General features: G+C 42.1%; 1 protein-coding gene across 1 annotated transcript in view; it reads right to left on the bottom strand.

Moving 5' to 3' along the window:
- The window catches only part of LOC137271749 (uncharacterized short-chain type dehydrogenase/reductase y4vI-like), a 32,576-nt gene that overhangs the window by 3,717 nt on the left and 5,054 nt on the right, over positions 1 to 23,805 (bottom strand). The window contains exons 2-21 of the mRNA XM_067804155.1: positions 23,346 to 23,485; positions 22,467 to 22,559; positions 20,882 to 21,020; positions 20,301 to 20,341; positions 20,030 to 20,099; positions 19,022 to 19,058; positions 18,175 to 18,238; positions 17,776 to 17,916; positions 15,820 to 15,895; positions 15,532 to 15,570; positions 13,952 to 14,091; positions 13,038 to 13,130; positions 11,983 to 12,124; positions 10,411 to 10,451; positions 7,889 to 7,958; positions 7,602 to 7,638; positions 7,464 to 7,518; positions 6,674 to 6,849; positions 907 to 916; positions 489 to 581 (exon numbers count right to left, since the gene is read on the bottom strand). Of these exons, the coding sequence (XP_067660256.1) occupies positions 489 to 581; positions 907 to 916; positions 6,674 to 6,849; positions 7,464 to 7,518; positions 7,602 to 7,638; positions 7,889 to 7,958; positions 10,411 to 10,451; positions 11,983 to 12,124; positions 13,038 to 13,130; positions 13,952 to 14,091; positions 15,532 to 15,570; positions 15,820 to 15,895; positions 17,776 to 17,916; positions 18,175 to 18,238; positions 19,022 to 19,058; positions 20,030 to 20,099; positions 20,301 to 20,341; positions 20,882 to 21,020; positions 22,467 to 22,559; positions 23,346 to 23,485 (1,697 nt within the window). The remainder of the gene's footprint in view (positions 1 to 488; positions 582 to 906; positions 917 to 6,673; positions 6,850 to 7,463; positions 7,519 to 7,601; positions 7,639 to 7,888; positions 7,959 to 10,410; positions 10,452 to 11,982; positions 12,125 to 13,037; positions 13,131 to 13,951; positions 14,092 to 15,531; positions 15,571 to 15,819; positions 15,896 to 17,775; positions 17,917 to 18,174; positions 18,239 to 19,021; positions 19,059 to 20,029; positions 20,100 to 20,300; positions 20,342 to 20,881; positions 21,021 to 22,466; positions 22,560 to 23,345; positions 23,486 to 23,805) is intronic.

Genomic DNA, 23,805 nt, shown 5'->3' on the forward strand with positions numbered 1-23,805 from the left:
ACATAATAAGCTGTACACTGGTCACGAAACATCGAGGGTACATCAGCCCATCTGCCCCGAGGGACCGGTGAACAAAGTATGTATCTCACCGAACACTTCAGTGTTAATTTCAAATTGTTTGATACACGAGTAAAATCCTTTTCGCTAGATTTGGTCGACGACAATAAAAACAAATTTAGAGTTATCTCCCTTCCATCAATTTGCATTCGCAAAATATCGGTAATTTCCGTACATGATACGCGATTCAATGTTACTCGAGATAAAGATTTACTACCATGCAGAACTAAATGAGTTCCCAACGAACTGTTACATACTGAAATGTTAACGGAGAACGTTGAAAGTAACAGAAGAGCACTCAAGCAATAAGAAAACGACATTTATGTGCGTGGTAAGATAGAGAATCAAAAATATTATTGGAAATTTGAGGTTAAACAACCCAGTTCTGTCATCCTCAGTGCGATAGTCCTATGTTTGAATATCCCACTTACCAGAACGTCGATTTGGCCAAACTTTTTAATCGTCTCGGAAACTACCTTTTCCAAATCCTGCATCTTGTACAGGTCAGCAGGCAGGACCAGAATCTACAATACAAAAACTCTAAAACTGCCAACGCTTTACCTATGTTGCTGTAGAAAATACCTTTTGACTTGGTGTAGATGTCTCTCAGTCCTAACGGCTCGATATCAGTGTTGTGTGAGAAACCCATGTTTAACAGCGACGTGGTATCTCAGTTGGTGGGACGGTGGGGTAGCCTCGTGGCGAAGACGTTCGATCGTCAGGCCGAGGACCCGGGTTCGATTCCCCGCATGTGTGCAATGTGTGAAGCCCATTTCTGGTGCCACCCACGCTGATATTGCTGGAATATTACTAAAATCGGCGTGAAACTAAACTCACTCACTATCTCACTGTGCAGGCACTGTAAAGCAAGCACTTTAAAACATAAGTAAAAGTGGTCACACACACTTTAAATAGATTTAATAAGTACCAACGCGACGATTAACCCCTGTTCGTTTGTTTGGTGTTAAACCCATCATGGGGGAATATTCCACCTATATGATAAGTATGTAATCGAGTATTAAGTGATAAACAGCATCAGCATCGATATCCGTAACTGTTCGCCCTATCCCGTTCGTCGACTCTCCCGGCAAATTAAGGTCTGCTGAAAACCAGTTCGGATCTTTAGTTCGGGTATTACACTCCATTAGTCAATCACATAGTACAACCATACATGCACACGTGCATGCACGTCGCTACATGAATGACATAGTCATGTACGCGACGTTCAATTCATTTCAGCGGCGGTGGAGTAGCCTAATACATGTAGTCAAAGCGTTCGCTCGTCACGTCGAAGGCCTGGGTTCGATTCCCCACCTGGATACAATGTGCGAAGCCCATTTCTGGTGTCCAGTAATATTAAACACAAATAAGAGCGCTCGCTCTTCAATACTCTAAACTGAGTTAAAACCCTTTTACTGACTGACAAGGAAGAATATTACACTTAAGGAACAGAACTCTCTGGATATCTTAGGAACACAATGTTTTGGAGTCGATTCTCCTCCTTCATCACGCTGACATCCATAAAACCTTCTTACTTATGTGCATTACGTTTAAATGCCACTTAAAGACCAAATGTTGCATATCCATAACAGTCGTTCATACCTTGTCCGATGAAAGCCCTTTGTCCTTACATTGTGCAGCCACCTTGTCCAGAAGTTCTTGGCGCCGTGCCACCAGAACCAGTCTAGGCTTGTACTGTGCCAGGTAGATGGCCATCTGGGCACCGATACCAGAACTGGTTCCTGCATCAAACAACACACAAAACAACATTAAAATATGCAAGAAACTCGAAACACGAATAGCGTGAGCGAAAAAGACATGGACGCTCACAGTCGAGGTACTTCCATTATGCAAGAGAAAGGCAAATGTGCTTTAACATTTACAATGGAGGTTCCACAATGAAGAAAGAAAGCACTAAAACATTCAAAACCACTGATATTACAGTGGAAGCGGTCAACACCAGCATCTGTCCAATCCAGCATGTTGTCAACACTGGCAAAAAATCTCAGTCCCATCCGTGATTTGTACATTTATCATCAGGTCTATAATCCGGCACATTGACTAAACCGGATTAGGGCCAGTTGGTGCCGGTTCAGACAGCTTCCACTGTTTATGGGTGAAAGAAAATACCACGAACATTACAAGTAGAGTAATTGACATTATATAGTGGAAATCAAAATACCTCGAACATTTACAATAGTCATTGGCATTATAATGAGAAAAAGCATTAATATTTATACTTAAGTTGGTTCAATAATGAAAGTGAAAGGAAGACAAAGGTTTGGCGAATACCGATGAAATAAGACTCGGTTGATAATTCATATATATTTAAGAGGCACTCGTGCTGAAGTATTTACATTCACTGAGCTAATTACCTCGCCACACATATGGTAGTGAACTGTTACACAGCTCCAATATTATATTATTAATAAACAGACTGTGCATGAAACTCCGCTTTGAACCATGGGGACATGTCTCGCTTAGAAAGACATATATACTATAAAGGTGAACAGACCCTAACCAGTTACCATATAGAGTGAAAGAGACGTGACGACGAAACCACCCCTTCCTCGCAGAGGCATACGAATCGAAAGCTAGATGATTTCCCTACAAAATGAGCTACAAATGGTCACAATCAGATCTTTATTTCAAAAGTTTTACGCCTCGAAAACAGCTACATCCGTTATTCCATGCCAAAACCATGGGGTGGTTTGGTTGTTACATGGTTCTTCTTTTATATAGTAAAAGAGGAGGGTCTATATACCTATGTGTCTTTCCCATGCCGTTTGTAAGCGGGACACGTCCCTATCGTCTCTCGCGCCTGCGACCCAAAAAAACCAGGCTGACTATCATTCAACTGCGTCGCGATGTCTTTATGAGGGGAGGTCCAGAATTTGCTCAAACTAGGTCAGTCTTATGTGAGGGCGCTGTTGGCCTAGTTTCATATTAACGCAGTTGGAGAGTACTATCTCAATGTACAACACAGCGAGAAAACATAAGAAAGAAAAAAGAAATGTGGTCGTGCCGTTGACGAGTCCTGACGCAGAGATCAACGTTACATGAACACATTCTGAACGCGACACTTCATTGAATATATCTCACCTGTGATTATAATGACTTTATTCTCTAGGGATGTCATGTCTTAGTCCTGTTGAATGAAACACAAATACAGTCTAAATATATTGTCACAGACCGCCATTCGGCTTCGGTATATGCACGATTAATATGAATCACAATAGGATAGTTATACACCTGGCCAAGGGTCAGTGACCAACCTGTTCTGACGTATGAAGTTGACCTGATACCTGACTGCCCAACTATCCTCTATGTATCGACGTTACCGACGGTATTCAACCGTAATCTCAAACGAAACGCCGGCTTTGATAAATACCCCATTGTCGGGCCAACTTGTGTGACTAACTGGCCCTGAACGTGGACATTCATGAAAAGGGGCAATGAACTGCAAGCCTTGTGAGTGGAGTACGTTTGTCTGATGCATGTGGTGCATGTACAATCGCGCATATATGGAACGCGGATGCATTTCATGTAAACGATTCTGTTGAGGTGAGCGTATCCTCCCCCACAGGTGGCACCCATCATACACATATGCTAGTCTAGTCATTTGTTTACCTGAAATAATTCCGGAATTTCAATGTTGAAAATTGCATCGAATGATTTTGTCACTGATGCGTTTAATGTGTACATTCCCCCCACATGTCTACCATAAACCTTCTTGATAACCTTACTGAGGCCTCAAATATTACGTTTTGAGACTCTACAAAGTGGTATTAAGGTAGATGCAATACTATTCTATGAATATAAATACAATTCAGGATAGTTTCGTTTTAAACTGCCTTTGATAACCCGGGTCAAACCGAACCGAACACCTACGTGTGATGTAGAGATGATTTACTTAAATTACTTTTAGAGTAGTTTTATTACGATAAATAAGAAGATATAATCTAGATTTAAACACAATTTGCGATACATCAGTTATATTATAATTAATTTATCCAGACCTGGCCAATTGTACAATACGAAAAATACGAATTAGATTGGATTGAAACCAATACAATAGAGGACGTTTACTTTGACTGACTTGTGTGTTTAAATACGATGAAAAGTCATGCAAGAAGGGCTATATGGGTAGATATAATTCTGTGCCTACAATGTAAGCACATTTTGATGAGGCAACTGTGAGGTTTATGTTACTTTTGACAGTCCTGGCTCAGTCGTGTCGAACACTTCAGTGTGTGGCAACCCTGTACCAACGTATATCTGTTTCAGGATACCGTTATTATTATTATTAAGTGAAGGATGTACAACGGGGCGGTGGGGACTGCCGAGTGGTTAAAGCGTTCGCTCGTCACGCTGAAGACACGGGTTCGATTCCCTACATGGGTAGAATGCGTGAAGCCAATTTCTGGTGTGCCCCACCGTGATATTGCTGGAATACTACTAAAGTTCACTCACGCACTTGATCGGCATATTGTCCAAACCTCAACAGTATACACCCAGACTCCCGAGTATTACGGCAAAACACATCATGGTACCTAATATTTCTATTTCCATTTAAACCCAACATCCTCTGCTGCTTCAGCACGAGTTAAATAAGGGTGAATCAGGGAGTCAAAATAAGATAATGAAAGGGAAACAAATTAAAAAAACTCAATTCCTGTTCAAGACGCCACACGTCATGAGCTGAGGGCAGTAAGTAACTTTCTCACAGACAAATAAAAGAAACCATAAAGCTTCTACAGGATGCTCGGCATGTTGTGATAGTTTCCTTTATATTTCGTTGTAAAATATAAATGTTTATTTTAACATTGGCAAAATTAAACATCTATGACCGCTGGAAGACTGTCTACCTTGTTGCGCAGGTGTCGGTTTAATATTCTGCAATCCAATTTTAGCATGGCCACAACTTTTGGGCCCGGGTTTTAGATAGTCCCCGCATTCATCATAGCGTCATTATATTCATGAACTCTGGATATCACGGTACCGTTGTTCAAAACAACCTTACAACTGCAGTAAACATAAGTTAAGGTATATGAGCTACGACCACCTCAGCGCTAAGAGTGTCGTAAGTCTGTGGTAAGGCATGTGTGTTATGTTTAGCTTCTTTTTAAAGTGATTTCTCTAAGCCACAACCGATGCTCATGATGTTGATCACTGGTGTGTGTGCTTCACTCGTACGTCAAGGATCCAGGCTCGATTCCCCACATGGGTACTGTGTGAAGTCCATTTCTGGTGTCCACTGTCGTCATATTTCAGGAATATTGTTGAAAGGGACGACAACCATACACCTACCTGACTACACTGACACGGACTCTACAGGACGCCATGCTGCTTGGATACGGTCTTCATAAAAGTGAGAAAAGTATCATACGTACATTCGGACTCACATGGACCAGTAATTCCTTCTGAATGCGAAGATACTGGCATGATGGCGATATTACGAGCGCTTCTAGTTGGGTTGATTGTATACACTGGCGTTTTCACCATTATATCTGTTCTCAATATTTGTGGGACGTTGGGGTAGCCTGGTGGTTAAAGCGTTCGCTCGTCACGCCGAAGACCTGGGTTAAGATTTCCACATGGGTACGATGTGTGAAACCCACTCTTCGTGTCCGACAACATGATATTGCTAAAAGCGGCGTAGAACTAAGTTCATTCCGATTCTGAGACTTGCGAAAAGGTTAACAACTGCGAGTGAACATCCGGAATTACATTAGTCACCAGCAACTCAAGCTTTTCTTCAGGAGCGACTAATGGCATCGGGTGGATAGCTCGCGTTTGAGTATTTTAGTTCCTAAAATATATAGGTCTCTATGCAAACTATTGTTATAGATGCATGACATCTCAGTTTCCCCGCTCGATTCTCTTAAAGTTGATTATACGCCACTATTCACTGGCCGCTGCTAGAGCTCGAAATTGCTGATGGTTGAACAACAAAGTAACGTTCAGGCGTTCAACAATAATTCTATTACTAGACGAGTGATAAAATTCGTAAACAGAAAACACAAAGCTAAGTATACAGGAGAATAAATCTATACAATGATCTGCGAGTATCAACAATGGAATAGGGACCGAAACTAGGTCACGGCACTTTGCGAGACTTTAGTACTTTCGGTGACAAACAACGTTTTACGGCAATGGTGATAGCACAGTTACAAGATGCATGTCCTGGCTAAACATACACAGAAATATTGACATGCAACAGGCCACCAAAACGATTGGACTGTGTTGTATGAATAGCACTATAATGTCTGTAAACAACTGTCCAGCCAAGTGTGGCTGTACACTTGATCCAGTCTAGTGAAGTCACATTTGCTTTCGCGCTATCTGGAACAGATATTTAACTGTATCCAATGAGTTCAATTTTCTTTTTCTTTCTTTCCTAATCTTATTATTGCTACTACTTCTATTAACATTATATTGTGTTGCTGCTGTTGCTATTGCTTCTGCTGCTATTGAACTACAATATTCTTGAACCATTGCATGGACGGACCAAGGCCTAAGATGCTGGATAGCTAGAGATCAAGTAATGAGTGAAAACGTGCACGTGATCACCTTGAGTTAAACAGTGTCACGTCATGGATAGTCGTGATGGTGCTAATCCATCTGCACGGATGCCGACGCGCCAACAAGATGGCGCCCGCCGTCGACGTACATGCTTTCTCCAGTCATGAAGCCAGCGTCATCGCTGGCTAGGAACTTGACAATTTTGGCAACATCCACACCCTCCCCAGCACCTCGGAGTGGCTGACTGGACTTTCCCATTTCCTTCATCTGAAAGACGTGTAAAATAGAATCACTAATTCATGAAAGTGAGTGAGTGAGTGAGTGAGTGAGTGAGTGAGTGAGTTCATCAATATTCCCCACCCAGTGGGAACGCATGTATTGTGGGGACGCGTGTAGCTTATATAAGTATCTGTCAGCATGTTTGTAGTAAGAACGTTCCCTTAATTTTCTAATTTACAGAAGTCGTTTTAAGAACTATAAAAATTAAACTCTCAAATGCAGTTCTTTATGAAACCTTACCTAAAATGACCCGGAACTGAACGAGATATATCACCAATACGTAGTGCGGGATTTTTCAGAGCATCTCCCCAAAACACCTTTATCATATCATATTGGCAAATGTGGAAGTCATTTAAAGATACGAATCGGTGAAGATCTGGGTTACAAATTGTCTTTACCAAACCATACTAAAGGCCACAAACGGGATCGGGTGGTCAGGAGCACTAACTTGATGATGCATCCCAGTAGTCCAGATTGATGATGATGTCAGTCCTTGATTTGTCTGGTCGAGACAAGTTTATTTACAGCCGTCATACAAACCGAAAATTGCTGAGTAAGGCGTTTTGTTCGATTACTTGAATTAAAAAACAAACAACTCTTACTTTGTCGGCCATGTTCGGGATGCTGGTCATGGTGTCTGTCAAGATCAGCCCGGGCCTGGAAAGTAAATATTTTCCACATTACTCCCACTATGAACACTACGAGCATGCTTCCAACACGAGGGGAATAAAAGTACTCACCTGATTGAGTTCACTCTGACGTCAAATGGAGCCAGTTCTGAAACACATTAAACGAAATATACTGAACAGTAAAAGAAAGGCAGCTCTTTTCTGCTTAATAGCGTTTCTTTTGCAGTTGAGCATATGATAATAATGCCAATTTGCGTGTGCTTGTGCTTGTGTGCCGGCTAAAAATGCGGAGGAGGGGTCACAGGAAAGCGACATTGCTCATTGTATAGGTCGAATACAGAAGGGCTTTTACCGGCCATGTTTTAGGTTCAGTGAATTGGGAGGGAGGGGTTACTCACCCAGAGCTAGGCACTTGGTATACTGGTCAAGTCCCGCCTTGCTGGCGCAATATATCGTGAAGATTGGCATCTGGAGGAAAACACATGCGCTTTAGACAACACCCTTAAAGGTCACATGCAACCAAAAAATCAAACATAATTAAAACACATTTATTCATGATGTATAATATACCTTGCTGCTTTAAAAAAAAACAAATAAACAAAATCATAAGCGTACAATCGCGATTCAAAAGTGCAATATTTTGTACTTGGGCTTACTTCCCCCGAAACGAAGCCCTCGGGAGACCGAACTCAGTTATAGCGGGTGGATCTGCACTCAAGTGTAACGACGGCTTCCGATTGGCTGTTTCATTTGCTGATAAGCTGAGGGTTCATTGTGTGTACAGAAAGATGATCTGTTTGATGGGCATTTTAGAAGTATGGCGAGTCACAAGAAAGTAAGATTCTTTATGGATACTTGATGCGTCGTTTCGGTATGGATTCATATACTGTTGTCAAACAAAAAATTATATACACAAAAAGAAGTTGTTATCCATGAAGAATGTATATAGAGATGTTAGGTTTTGAAAATACATGTTCTCTGAATCTGCGTTCGATCCAATCAAAAATCATCTCAGTAGAGATGGTAAACTACTGCGTGGCTGGAATCTGTCATTCGTCCAAGTACAAAGCAGGACTTGAGACTGACAAGAGTCTGCACCAGTTTCCTTCAGATCCACTCATCCGAAAAAAATGAATGTACTTTGTTTGCAACCCACAGACATAAAATCATGCCATGTGTATCACACCTACCTAATTACATAATGTGGCAGAGACGGGACTCGGGTGCACGAGTCATAAATCAATTTATTTTCTTTATGTCGTATAGTCTGATAGGTGTTCAGTTCAAATTGTGGTCAACGTGGTCAATGATTGAAGCTGTGTACTGCATGTTGTCTTTAGCAGACAGGCAGGCAGACACATAGGTGTGACACTGAGCTTTCTCTGAGACAGAGACTGCTTACCACAATCAACAAGTTTTTTTACGTAACGCGTAGATTATTTACTTGTGTACACAACCAAGATAAGACTACTGCTCACGACCTCAGACTCTGGGTATGCATACTGTTTCAAGCTCCGCGAACCTATTCACTGCGCATACAGACGCAGCGCAGCACAGCTGCTGAAATCAGTTTTCCCCCCAGCGCTGGGGAAAATTTAGTGAAACGTTTGAACTCCGATTTCGGGGGCTTTTTTTCATCGCGTTTTTTCAACTTTATAGGTTGAATTGGCATTTTTTTATGATTTGTTTCGGTAAGTGGATACCGAAAGGTACCAGAATCTGCAAAGTTGTGTTTTACGTTGCATGTGACCTGAATTACCTAGGCGACTGGTGCCGACTGATAAAGTAGTCTACGATTTTCCGTGGCACCGTGGATTATGCGGGCTAAGACATTTGTGTTCACATCGTGCGATCTGAGGCTGAGCGGAGATCGGTTTACCATATACATCTTGTTGTCTTGGACCTCTTTCACAAACAAAGACAAATGATAGAACCGGTAGGGATCGTTAATGCATATACCGATGGTAAGAATGATTGGTCCATCGCATGACTACCGCACGGCCATATGCGACAGCTGTGGGGTGCAATACCGTGCAAGATCTGCGCGATTTTACGGACACCGCACGGAAGCCGCCGCGTGCGGTGGCCGTGCGATGCCATCTACGGGCTATGGACTTACGTGTTCTTCAAATTTGTTTAACTTCGCGGCGCTCGTCGAACCGTGCGACGATTTTACTGTCGCTGTACGGAGATCGCACATAAGTGGTGAGTCAAGCAAGTTATTCTTCAAGGCCTAAGATCTTAACAACATGCATCCCATATATCCATTGCTGATTTTTATCCCTTTCATGCGTACCCGTATGTTGTTTTCGTCAGTCCATATCAGATTTATGAACAATAAACTCCGGTTATAAGAAACTCAAAGGAATCACTAATTTTAGTTCATCATAACCGTAGTTTGTAATCCGCGTTCCATAATATATACTACTAACAAAATGTATGGGAACACCCTAAAATCTGAGAGTCATACATAAATATTAATGTGGTGAGGTCATTACTACTCTAGGGTAAATGCAACTGTTTGTGGGCTTCATAGGCACTTTAAACGACATGTTGGAACATGCAGTGAAGCAACTGAATCAATATTCGTTGAGTTTCATTGAAATGAAAAATTGAAAAACTGCGAAGAAGCACTATTATTGATTCAAACCTTTCCTGTTGTGTCAGGGCGTTTGAATCAAGCATGGTGCTGGCGTGTTTCCTTAGACTAATTGAACTCATCAGGTTTAAGCTCGTACATAACTATCAAATTTTAAGGTGTTCCCATACTATGTGTTTGTAGTATTTTATTACGTGGTCGAGACTAGAAATAAACAGTTCGTTATGTCCGTCAGGTCGTTATATCCGTCAGTTCGCTAATATATCAGTTGTCATAAGAGTTCATTAAAATGCACCAAGCTAACGTAGGCTATAGACTTACAGCTTCAGTTGCCGCAGTGCTGGAAATGTTGATGATAGACCCTGAAATAGACAATACAGACAGTTTCAAACTTACCCCTGGAATTATAAATAAATTTACATATTTTCCATATGGAATACCATAAAAAGCAAGACTTTTCACTTTAAATCTTGTTTTTCAAATACAAGTCATCACTCGCGTCAAAGGAACAGTTTGTTGATTCATGTGATCGGATCCAAAATGCATGATCTCAGCCATTGGATTGTATGATTGAATATATGCAGTGTGATTCCATAATGGTGAACTTTGCTGAGAGCGGCATAAAACATGAACACACAGGCTTAATACGAACGACTTTGACTCGCTTGGACAGGATACGAAGAATACATTATAATATTTGCAACCTATAGGATAACCGACATCCGCAACGATATAAGGTGATCTTAGGGATAACCCTTTGATATTCAGGACCGGCAAGGGACTGTTTGTTCCTGAAGCTTATTTTACCTAAGTTTTCATGCCATTCATAAACAGCTATATAGGGATAGTCACACTCATTTAGCACCAAATGCAGAATCGTTGCATCGCGTTTAGAATAAGACGTTTCTTTTAAATGTGTTCTTGTTGAGACAATGAGGTCCAAAAAGAAGTGAGTTTAGTTTTACGCCACACTCAGCAATATTCGAGCTATATGCGGCCTGTAAATAATCGAGGACGAGACAATCAATTGATGAATAGCATGAGCATCGATCTGCACACCTGGGAACAGATGACCTCACTAGTTGTGACTACCCGATCCCGTTAGACGCCTCTTACGACAAGCATAGTCGCCTTTTATGGCAAGCATAGTTTGCATAAGGCACGTTCTACCCCGGACCTTCAAGTAGTCCCAAAAAGCAGTCACTAAAGAACTATTCTTCAATCATTTGAAATAGCTTTATAGTCATATAATTCCTTCTTAAAACGTTAATCTTCATTTCAGGAGTGAGTCCTGGAGTTTGAAAATGTGCGTTATGATCTCTGGTAGGTGCCGGTCTCTAAACGTAAAATGGCCCACCCGCCGCAGGACAGATATGAAAGAGCCGTTCTTCGGATCAATAAGTGATTCAGTTTAGGTCTACGTCGCTTTTCGCGAGACCTTCGTACTTCCGGTGACAAACAATGTTTCATTGATACTTTTTCGAATGGCCTCATGGCTGTCAGTTGACAGTAAAGAACCGATAATACTTGCAGGAATAACAAATTTACACTCTAACCATCCCCCAAATTAACCAGCTATTACGACTGTCAACAGATGTGACATCCTAGCGTGGTTGGACACTTGGTCCAGTCTAGTAGTCATATTTGGCGGTCTTGACTATAAGGTTATCACCGGAAATCTAGTACTGGAAGTTGGCGTACGCTAAGGCAGCCGGGAACCAGCTTAATACCGAAAATAGCGCTGTGCATTGTTCCAGCAATATTATGGAGGAGGACACCCCAGAAATAGGCGCCACATATTGTACCCCAGTAGGGAATCGTACACGGGTATTTGGCGTAACGAGCAAACGCCACTAGGCACCGTCCCTCATTTAAGATCCATTACACCCCTACCTTTAGTCTTTTTCAGATGCGGCACTGCTGCCTGTGAGAGGAACATGGGAGCCTTCAGGTTGACGTCCATTATCTTCTGGTACGCCTCGGGTGTGTACTTGCCCACTCCAGTCATACCGGCCATTGCAGCTGCGTTGTTGACCTGTACAACAGTGGATGGTCATGCTAAATATTTACAAGACTTAGGACTGGAAAGAGCACCTGGGCTGAACAGTTAATATGTACGCTCGTATCCAGTAATTGCTTAAGGTGGATTCAGGCATGTCGCATTTGGTCAGGCATGTCGCATTTGATAGAGAATACATTCACTACTGATATGCTTCGTGTCAAATATCATGATATGAAGTACCCGTGAAGGTCCCGGGGTAGAATAGGCATTCAGAAACCCATGCTTGCCATAAAAGGTAACCATGCTTGTCGTAAGAGGCGACTAACGGGATCGGGTGGTTCGGGTGTCATCGGTTCCCAATTGCGCAGATCTATGCTCATGTTGTTGATCACCGAATTGTGTGGTCCAGACTCGATTATTTACAGACCGCCGCCATATATCTGGAATCTTGCGGAGTGCTATATGGAGGCGGTCTGTAAATAACTGCGTCTTAACCAGACAAAACAGTGGTCAACGGCATGAGCATAGATCCACGCAAATGGAATACGATCACACGTGGGTACCAAGTCATCGACTCTGACCACCCGTGTCCGTTATTCGCCTCTTACGACAAGCATGATTTCCAGAAAACCAACATACGATAATGTTTTGTTTAATTTGAAAACAATGTGTATATAATAAGAAACATCATACATTTTATTCGACTTTGAGATGTTGTCATATTATGGCAACTTTTTACGTTTCTAACAAATATCAGAACACCATCGCTTATTGCAGGTTGGACTGATTTGCGCAATTTAGTGTGATCGATTACATATGTTCAGATGCTCCAGATAGCCTGGCTTCTAATTTACATAAACTCAGATGTAGGATGTTAACTGGACCAAATTCAACCCCATTCTATCATCCTCAGTGTGAAGGTCCTAGGGTGGAAAATTCCGCTTACCAGAACATCGATTTGGCCAAACGTTTTAATTGTCTCAGAAACAATCCTTTCTAAATCCTCCATCTCGGACAGATCAGCAGGCAGGACCAGAATCTACAACACCACAAACACCAGTATGACGTCTTCTGTTCGGAGAAATATTTCTGACAAGTGTCGATTTCTCTCAATCCAAATCCGAGAGATCGAAGTAGGTTATTATGTGAGATACGCAGAGAATGCGTGTATGCGTGTGTGCGTTCGGGCGTATTGCTATTGGCAGACTTGGCAATATTCCAACAATATCAAGGCAGGAACCACCAGAAAAAGGGGTTCACATAGTGCCTACCCATGTATTGAAACGAACCCGGTTCTTCGGGGTGACGAGTGGGTGAATGAATGAGTTTAGTTTTATTCCGTACTCAGCAATATTCCAGCTATATGGCGGCGATCTACCAATAATCGAGTCTGGAAAGACTATCCAGTGATCAAACCATGAACAGCGAATTACGCAACTGGGCAACTGGTTTTCGTGCGTCAACCACGAAAGCGAGCCTGACCACTCGATCCCGTTCGTACCTTCTTAAGGCAAGCATGGGATACTGAATATCACTTCTAACCTGGATGGGTCACCGGTACAAGGAAAACATATCACAGAATGTTACTTTTCATTAAAAAACACATAAAATTAGACTTAAAAGCTACTCTGCTTTAAATTTTGCAGTTCTCTAATGTTCATTCAAGACCGCTAAGTGGGTACAAGGTGTGATGCCCATTTCTGGCGCCGTGATATTGCTGGAATATTGTTGAAATCGGCGTAAAATTCAACTCACTCACTCACACAGACCTCTAAATGTAATGTGCCGGACGCGTTAGCGTTTACAAGCAAAAGGGTCAACGAGTTCATTATAGTCATAAGCGGGCAATGAAAGGAACACCTTGTCTTTGGGAAGCCCCTTCTCCATGCATTGTGCAGCCACCTTGTCCAGAAGCTCTTGGCGGCGAGCCACAAGAACCAGTCTTGGCTTGTACTGGGAGAGATAGATGGCGGTCTTGGCACCGATACCAGAGCTGGTTCCTGCATCCAACATGCATTAACATAGCAGATTTAGCAGCATTATGCAAGAAAAACGGAACACGAATATTACAGAATATAAATAAGTGAAGAAAAATCATTCACGCTCACACTCTAGTTAGTACCATTATTCAACTCGTGCATGCGTCTGTATATTTGGCTGCTTCTACAAGCGCAGATTTAAGCTGGTTTTATAGTGTTTGCCCCCGAGATAACATGCCGCAGTTAGCATGAGTACCCCACATCAGGCACCTATACAGACTCCGAGCGTACCAGTGCTTGTATCTATGAAGTCCGTATGGCACCCAGGGGGTTAAGGCAGGCAGGGACTTACAAATATCAAATCTAAACTTCTTTTGGTATGACGCGGCCGGGGTGCGAACCCGCGACCTTCTGCTCTCGGGGCGGGCGCTCTAAGCACTACACTGTAACGCAAATGGGGTTACGCAGCATAGAGAATATGACAAGTCTGATTAAAGGTGAGCAAAGCGAGCAAAGGTTGGCAACATCGCTTCGTATTTTCCTCGCTTCGAATCGAATAATATTTTTCATGTCAAAATAAAATATCGCCACCATCAAAAGTACCCCATAATCACTCACGTGAAATATGTTTTATTCAACATTTTAAGGACCACTCGTGGTATTCAGATCGTTCTTCGCCTCTATTTCCCCTGCCTACTTCCGGTTGAACGGAGTGACGGAACAAGAATTAAAAAAGCAGCAATTAAAAAGAAATACAACATTGCCTAGTTTTATCAGGAACCTGTTGGAGTTTATGTGTCATATCTGTCGTCGTTAATGTTAGAATTTTCGTAACGTTATTCTACATAAAAACACTTCTGGCGCAATGGGCGAATGAAGCAAGGGAGGTAACTATAAGTATTCCATATAGAATAATACCCTCCTGTTCCTTCACTCCGTTGAACTTGAAGCGTTGAACTCTGCTTTGAACAACATTCCAGTTGAGTTAAATCACGGCAAATAGTTTGGGAGGAAATCACCGCCGCCTTTTCTCCTATAAACTAAGTATAAATTAGGACCACGTGGCTGTGTCAACCTTCGTGCAGAACTATTATTCAGCCTGGTTCTCTGAGTCTGTTGCGCCAGAACTACAAACACAGGCAACCAGACTGGCAATTACTGAACTGCATGGCGGTGTCTTTAACAAGGGGAGGCAACTCTAATGTACACGTTCAAAATAGGTCTGTGTCTTATATATGGGTGCTGTTGGCCTACTTTCATAATAACGCAGTCCGAGAGTATTATCAGAATGTACAATACAAAGAAAACACCAATATCATGCATAAAGTAATCGATGTATTATAAAAAAAAGAAAGAAAAAAGAACGATGCCAGTACCACTGACGAATCCTGACGCAGAGGACAGCGTTACATAAGTACATTACGTCTTAGTGAGCTCGACACATTATTGAACATATCTTACCTGTGACTATAATAACTTTATTCTCTAGGGATGTCATGTCTTAGTCCTGTTGAATAAAAACACAATTAAAACACAGACTAATTTCGGCTTTGGAATGTGAATCAAACGATTGTTCATATTACAAACACAATAAGACAGTTTATACGCCCTTCTAGGGATGACTGACCTACCTGACCTGAAGTGTGAAGCTGACCAGATGCCTGACTGTCCAACTCACCCGTATGTATGGACACTGCCCGAGGAATTCACCCGCTATCTCAAACAAAGCGCCGGCTTTGATAAACAAACCTGCGCCGGGCCAACTTGTGGAGCTATTTAGCCCTGAACGTAGACATTCATGAACAGAGGCTATGCACTGGACGCTCTGTAAGTGCGTATGTTTGGAATATTTGATTGTGTTAACTTATACAAGCGCGCATGTATACATGTGTATATAGAACGCGGACGTGTATTTAATTTGGGGAAAACAATTAGGGAATTTCAAAACGGAAAATTGCATGGGATCATTTCTGTCACTGATGATTCAAATTTGGATATTTCCTCCATATGTCCACCATAAAACTTCACTGACACCTCAAATACTACGTTCTGAGACCCTACAACATATGCAATATTAGGGATTACACTTTCTTACTATGGTACAAATGATAGTAATAGTATACTTTTGTTGGGTTGAGTCCCATTTGGGGTTCGAACCCACACCCTCAGTGTCAGGCACCTAATCGCAGCGAAGGCTGAGCGGGTGAGGCGGCTGACTCTTATATCTGTTGCGGTGACAGCAACACGTCTTCACAGCAGATATTAATTTTCTGAGAAAATATAGTGCTTCTAATTGACACCTTCACTGACACCTCAAATACTACGTTCTGAGACCCTACAACATATGCAAAATTAGGGATTACACTTTCTTACTATGGTACAAATGATAGTAATAGTATACTTTTGTTGGGTTGAGTCCCATTTGGGGTTCGAACCCACACCCTCAGTGTCAGGCACCTAATCGCAGAGATGGCTGAGCGGGTAAGGCGGCTGACTCTTATATCTGTTGCGGTGACAGCAACACGTCTTCACAGCAAATATTCATTTTCTGAGAAAATATAAGTGCTTCTAATGGTATTCTAGTAAAACTAGCAACGTTTAACATATAGCACATGATGTGCCAGTTTGCATATACGTATTTCCAATTCCAGTTAATTTGTGACCCCAAAACGCACTTATTAAGGAAAGAAATCAAAATACTGTCATTTCCTGTCCTGGAGGTCACAAATCATTAGCTGAGGGCAGTAAGTAACGACTGCCTTAGCGCTACAGCTGACGTACGTCTGTGTAAAAGCATGCGAGTTACGAGGATCTTAGCGCTACAGCTGACGTACGTCTGTGTAAAAGCAGGCGAGTTACGAAGATCTTAGCGCTACAGCTGACGTACGTCTGTGTAAAAGCAGGCGAGTTACGAGGATCTTAGCGCTATGTACAGCTGACGTACGTCTGTGTAAAAGCAGGCGAGTTACGAGGATCTTAGCGCTACAGCTGACGTACGTCTGTATAAAAGCACCTAAGTTACGGCCACCTTAGCGCTCCAGCTGACGTTAGTCTGTGTAAACGCAGGCGAGTTACAACCACCTTAGGGCTACAGCTGACGTTGGTTTGTGTTAAGATTTGTGAGATACGACTACTCTCACTGGCGCTAAGATCACAATGTACAACAGAACTCGGTATCGTTCAACTCGAATCTGTAAGGAATACTCTATATACATAATACTGGTTTTCTCAAACACAGGTTCACAGATTTAAATAAACAGAAAGCTTTAAACTGTTCTTTTAAAGTGATTTCTCCAAGCTACTATTGATGCTCATGATGTTGATCATTGGTGTGTGTGGTCCGGACTCGATTATTTACAGACCCTCATCATATTGCTGGACATTTGCTGCGTGTGGCGTTATTCAATCAAACCAAGATACCATCGACCGAGTATGCAAATAACAAACAATGAAACATGATTTTAACAGTCAAGCCAGGGGAGAAATTTATTTGCCAATAATGACCCAAGAACGTAAGGTATATGGAAACATCTTATCTACTTTTTGCTGTGGGCCCTGGTTAGTCAGTTCCCTATACATTATGGTTCGTAGTTTGGGCCAATGTTGCAAACGTACAAAACAGGACTTCCTTTAATATCAAACTTACTCGCCAGAGAAATACTGCTAAGAGAGACGTGATCTCGTCGTTTATTTAGCCGGCTGCACCAGCCTTCCCCCATCAACAGCGATTATCTGCCCCGTTACGAAGCTGGCATCATCGGACAAAAGAAATTTTATAACCTTGGCCACATCCTCCGGTGTCCCTGCGCCCCCTAGTGGCTGAAGGGTCGCTTGTCTTTCCAGGTACTGAAAAACGTGCAGAAGTTATTAGAATCAGTTCACAGCAACTGTTGGCATGCTTTAACTCTCGTCTTTGAAATTTTTCACGAAATGTTACACAATGATCAGTGGATGGTCTGGTACAGATTCGAATAATTTGGATACTGCCGATGGGATATCGGTGAGAGTATATTCGAGTGGGGCGTTAAAAAACAAACAAACTAACTAACAAAGTACTGTACATGTTTACTTCAACAGGGGTAGGAATCACTAGGAATTTCTTACAGGACTGTACTTCTCGGATGTCATGCCAGCACGTCTTTGAAACTCGGACAAAATAACACCAGGGCTGAAAAATAGGTCAACAAACATTCTTGTCAAATACGTTTTGCATTTATTCTAGGTTCCACTACACTATATAAATATCACATGCTTTCCGGGCGAGGACTGTATGGAAACAACTCAAACGGACAGAGGCCTGTGACAGCTGTGATTGGATGAAATAGTGTAAGATGTTTATGTGTTTTAAAAGCACATCCATCCAGTAATTAAAACTGATCACAATTCTAAGTATTCAGTGCTGTCATTTTTTGTCACCATGACTTGTGCTTATGTGTGCACCGACATTTTCAAGTAGGTGACATTTGGTGCGGAATGAAGGGTTGATGTGTTCCGCTTCCTGTGCTGGGAAAAACAGCAGGACAAGTTGGACCGAATTTGTGTTTTATTGTAGTTTAAGGGTCAGACTGTAACCCTATGTACATGGCTTGGCTGTTGATAGCCTGGATTTTTTTTTAAAAAAAATATAAGGTTACTATCGAAGTCTATGGAAAAACATTTGGTGTTGTGTAACCTCCAGGTGCGAAAATAGGCAGCTGACATATTCCATAAGTAAGAGAGCTAACTGAACAAATCTTCGAACTACTTTCATGGTCAGTTTCCTCCCCTGCATTGGCATCTGCAGGGGTGCGAACCCCATACCCCTTTTGTCCTGAAAGCTTATTTAATGACCATTGGAACTGTAGTGAAAACGGGTGAAAATGGTCTGTGCATGGATACAACGTATTAGCCGATTTTTTGGTGTCCAAAGTCGAGACAGTCGAATATTGTTAAAATCATAGCATCTACCTACCTGACTGCATTGACACGGACTCCATAGGGCGCTAGGTCTGAAAATGCGATCAATCGTTGCTGCTTGGTTATGGTTTTGATAAAAATTGAGAGAAAAATCATAAGTACATACTGACTCACAGGTAGGAGCAATACCCTGTGAACATATACATGTTTGTAATAAAACAGTATATCGCCTTAATAAAGCGACAAAATATCGCGTCATCACATGCAATACACTCCTTGTGAACGCGAAGATACTGGTATGCTGGGGATATTACGAGCGCTGCTAGTTCAACCTTTTAAATGTTATTTACAGCAGTGAGGTAGCCAAGAGGTTAAAGCTATCGCTCGTCAGTCCGAAGACCTGAAGCCTCCGAAGCGACGTGCTTCGAATTATGCCACTCACACTTTCCTCTTTAAATATCATTCATAAATTACGGATACCAAAGTACCACAAGCAGAATTCATCAACACCCTTCTCAATGTACATACGTATCGCCAGTGGTGACGCCATTGTCAGAGGTTGTCCCCCTAAACGTCAAAAAAACGAAGTGGGCGGGGCTTATCGGCCCTGACTGGGTCTGTCTATTGGAACTGATGCTCTAATCTGCTCTCTCTGTCTCTGCAATGCTTAAGCATCAAATGAAGTATGTCTAGATTTCCTCAGGTTGAACGGTTCTGAATCTCTGGTCTCACTGTGTCGCCTTTTCGATTTCTACTAAGGGAAATTGATAAGGGTTCACATGAAAGCACAAGTGTTCCCTTATGTTTTTTTCCAGGTTCCCCAAGAAGCTTGGTATCGCATGGCTTGTGAAGAAACCTCGAAAACACCTGTTCTTTCAACTGATCCCTCAGTACATATAGCTGGGTGACTGTTTGTTATTATCACGTGTGTGTGTGTGTGCGCGCGCGCGCGTGTGTGTACATTCTCCATATTCATCAGGGCATGTAATCCTGTCTTCTCCAAAAACAATTAACCACACAATAGGAACTCTACATTCATGATAAGACACACAGTCACTATTACCTGTCGCGAAAATCTTCGTCATGTGATCTAGACCTGCCTTGGCAATGCAGTATGGCGTTGATCCCTGAAACTGATACAGATTTGGAAAGTGATTTTGGAACCAAATGTGAGTGAATGAATTTAGTTTTCAATGCTGTTTCTGAGCGAGACACGTCCCTATGCGCAGAATAGCAATTGGACACGATCTCAGAACCTGGCGCTGTATCTAATAGTATGGAAATTAAAACGTGAATTTCTGGCGTATATCTGTGGTAGGTGGGCAAGTACTTACTGCAATCTGTGCGGAGACGCTAGACACGTTGACGATTGACCCTGAAATACACAGTAACGGTTCAGTGGGGTATGCATATAATCCTAACAGGGTCACTAAGAGGAGTAGTGAGTTAGCTCTCAGCAATATTCCAGCTAAATGGTGGAGTTTCTAAAAAGAGTGAAAGGTATCCATGTTGTCATGAAATGGTGGATGGCCACTGTTTCATGGGTGTCGTTGTAAGTAGCGATCTTAGCGCTAAGATGACGGTAATTTCCATACCGTAAAACAGACCTACGACAGTGTTAACGTTAAGGTTGTTTTTTGTGCTACGGCATCCTTGTGTTGATTTTCGAAGCTCTCTTTCATAGCGCCATGATAGTCGTACGTGTCACACATTAACATCAACTTACGACTATCTTAACGCTAAGAGAGATTCGAAAATCTAGGCCCTTGTCACCACGAATAATGGATTTGATGCAACAACAATGGCATGTCTCACACTCGCACCTGCCACCATAGGTTCCTGGAACACCAAAGGGAGGTAACTCATATTTGAGTGTCTTCAAAAACAATATCAGTGTTTTTACCTTACCACGCACCTTTAGTTTTCTTCAAATGAGGCACCGCCAGCTGACACAGATAGAACGGGGCTCTGATGTTGGTGCTCATGACGTCGTCAAACACCGGAAGGGGAACGTCAATTGTATCCCCATATTGAGCGCCGCCGGCGTTGTTAACCTACAACGTAGATCAAAATAAACATACAAGCCTACCCTTCCATCCAAGATATGCCTTAGAGTGTCATGGTCTTAAAGCGTCTTCAGGGAACTGCAGCTTTATTTGTATGATATGAATATACTATGCATTTCCTGAAGACCTCGGTAGAACTAGGACAGCCGTAAGTCTATATTAAAGTATGGGAGTTACGATCATCTTAGTGCTGCGATCGCTTTGGGGAACAGGGCCCTGTTATTTGATACAACGTTTTGAGGCCCGTTCTTTGATACAAAGTTTTGAGGCCCGTTCTTTGATACAACGTTTTGAGGCCCGTTCTTTGATACAAAGTTTTGAGGCCCGTTCTTTGATAAAACGTTTTGAAACCCGTTCTTTGATACAACGTTTTGAGGCCCGTTCTTTGATAAAACGTTTTGAGGCCCGTTCTTTGATACAACTTTTTGAGGCCCGTTCTTTGATAAAACGTTTTGAGGCCCGTTCTTTGATACAACGTTTTGAGGCCCGTTCTTTGATACAACGTTTTGAAACCCGTTCTTTGATACAAAGTTTTGAGGCCCGTTCTTTGATACAACGTTTTGAGGCCCGTTCTTTGATACAACGTTTTGAAACCCGTTCTTTGATACAAAGTTTTGAGGCCCGTTCTTTGATACAAAGTTTTGATGCCCGTCCTTTGATACAACGTTTTGAGGCCCGTTCTTTGATAAAACGTTTTGAGGCCCGTTCTTTGATACAACGTTTTGAGGCCCGTTCTTTGATACAACATTCTGAGGCCCGTTCTTTGATACAACGTTTTGAGGCCCGTTCTTTGATACAACGTTTTGAGGCCCGTTCTTTGATAAAACGTTTTGAGGCCCGTTCTTTGATACAACGTTTTGAGGCCCGTTCTTTGATACAACGTTTTGAGGCCCGTTCTTTGATACAACGTTTTGAGGCCCGGTCTGGCAACGAAATGTTATATCAAGGGACAAAAAAATAAGAAATCCTAAAAATTCTTTATAGTCATCAAGGCTGCAGAGTTGTTCATGTAAACAAACTTGCCGAGCGTAACACCAATACGTATTCGACGTGTATTTACCAGGGCTGCAACGATGCATCGAACTATTGATGGATTGCAATTGTTGAGTCACCGATACCAATTACTCGATGATGGAGACGAAAAACTATCGATACATCGGTTATATATGTGACTATCGATAGTTTAGTAATTGGCTCTTGTTGATAAATGCGCAGCGCAAAATACAGGAAGTACCAGGTTCTTTCTCTTTGATTTAGAGTTATCTGTCCCTGTTAAATCTTGAACAAAGTATTGGATGAGACTTCAGTTTGTTTTCATTTCACATAAACTATACATGATTCATTTGGGAAATTGTTTCAAATGATACAAAATTACAGTAGATTATGGCTATAGCAGTAGTTGTCTCCCCTTCAACAGTCACCCCTAGTATTTACTAGACAGTCCAGCTGCCCGAAGTGCTTCAGAGTTGCGTCCATCAGGAGCTCATTACTTCCATCCTTGGTCAGGTCACATATGGTGGTCAAAACCTTAAATACAAAAATACAAAAAATAAATTAAATAGACAGTTTAACAGACACGTGGAGAGCCCAGGGCCCAGATTTTGGGAGCTCTCTTAGCGCTAAGATTGTCGTAAGTGCCATACATTAACAATAACTTACGACTATCTTAGCGCTATGAGGGATTCGAAAATCTAGGCCCAGTTAGGTTTGGTCTTCAGCAGCCCGCGTTTGTCGTATAAGTCAGAAAACTAGATCGGATGGTCTGGCTTGGCATATACGTCGGGTATGCGTTTAACCTTTATATCTCTGGGCCTCCTTTCACGAAACACTAAGTTGATCGTCACTAAGCTGAACTTATTGCAATGTGAAAGAATGGGAGTTAAGGTTAACCTTTGTAATGGTTGCTTCGTGAAAGGAGCCCATGAACTTTAGGGTGGTGATTGGGTAGCCCAGTGGATAAAGCGTTCGTCCGTCATGAGCAAGACACGGGTTCGTTTCCCACCATGGGTACAATGTGTGTAGCCCATTTCTGGTATGCCCCTGGTGTGATATTGCTGGACATTCCTAAAAGCATCGTCAAACTACTCTCACGCCGAACTGCAGCTCCATTATAAGCTGAACTTTCTTTTTAGCAAGACATGGTGAACGAGCAATCCAGTGTTACATATGGGTTCCTGTTTGGCGTTGGTTGGTGTCATGGTAACCTGCATCACAGGATGCCCGACTCCATTATTAATAACTCGCCGCCACAAAGCTGGACTATTGCCGACTGCAGGGCTAAGCAACAAGGTACGTATGAAAAAGATCACTAACATCGTCTTTACCAAGACCTCTTTCGTAGCACTGACTGGCTACTTTCTGTAGGTTGTCATGGTTACGCCCCGTGATTGACAACTTGGCTCCGTAGTCTGCCAGAAGTAATGCTGTTCCAGCACCAATACCGGAACTCGCTCCTGTGAAAAACAGAACATATTTTGTTCTATACCTGTGTTATACATACACAAATGTATCAGTACTTACCCACTACGAAGTACACTGTTAATGGTAAAATCATTATAAAGCATTGTCTTGTGACCTTGTCTTGAACATTCAAATACCGTTTGTTGACATAACGACTCTCCCTGGTCCAACTGATTGATTTCCGCTGGATTTTGCAAGGTTGTTTTGGTGATTGTACATGCGCTTCTAACAATTTTAGGGAAATGTAATTATAAAAAGTGTTTCAGAGCGGTAATACATCTGTTTCGAATCGTCTTTAATCTTTAATACAGGG

The sequence above is a fragment of the Haliotis asinina genome, chromosome 2 (genome assembly GCF_037392515.1).
Source record: "Haliotis asinina isolate JCU_RB_2024 chromosome 2, JCU_Hal_asi_v2, whole genome shotgun sequence".
NCBI classification, from domain to species: domain Eukaryota; kingdom Metazoa; phylum Mollusca; class Gastropoda; order Lepetellida; family Haliotidae; genus Haliotis; species Haliotis asinina.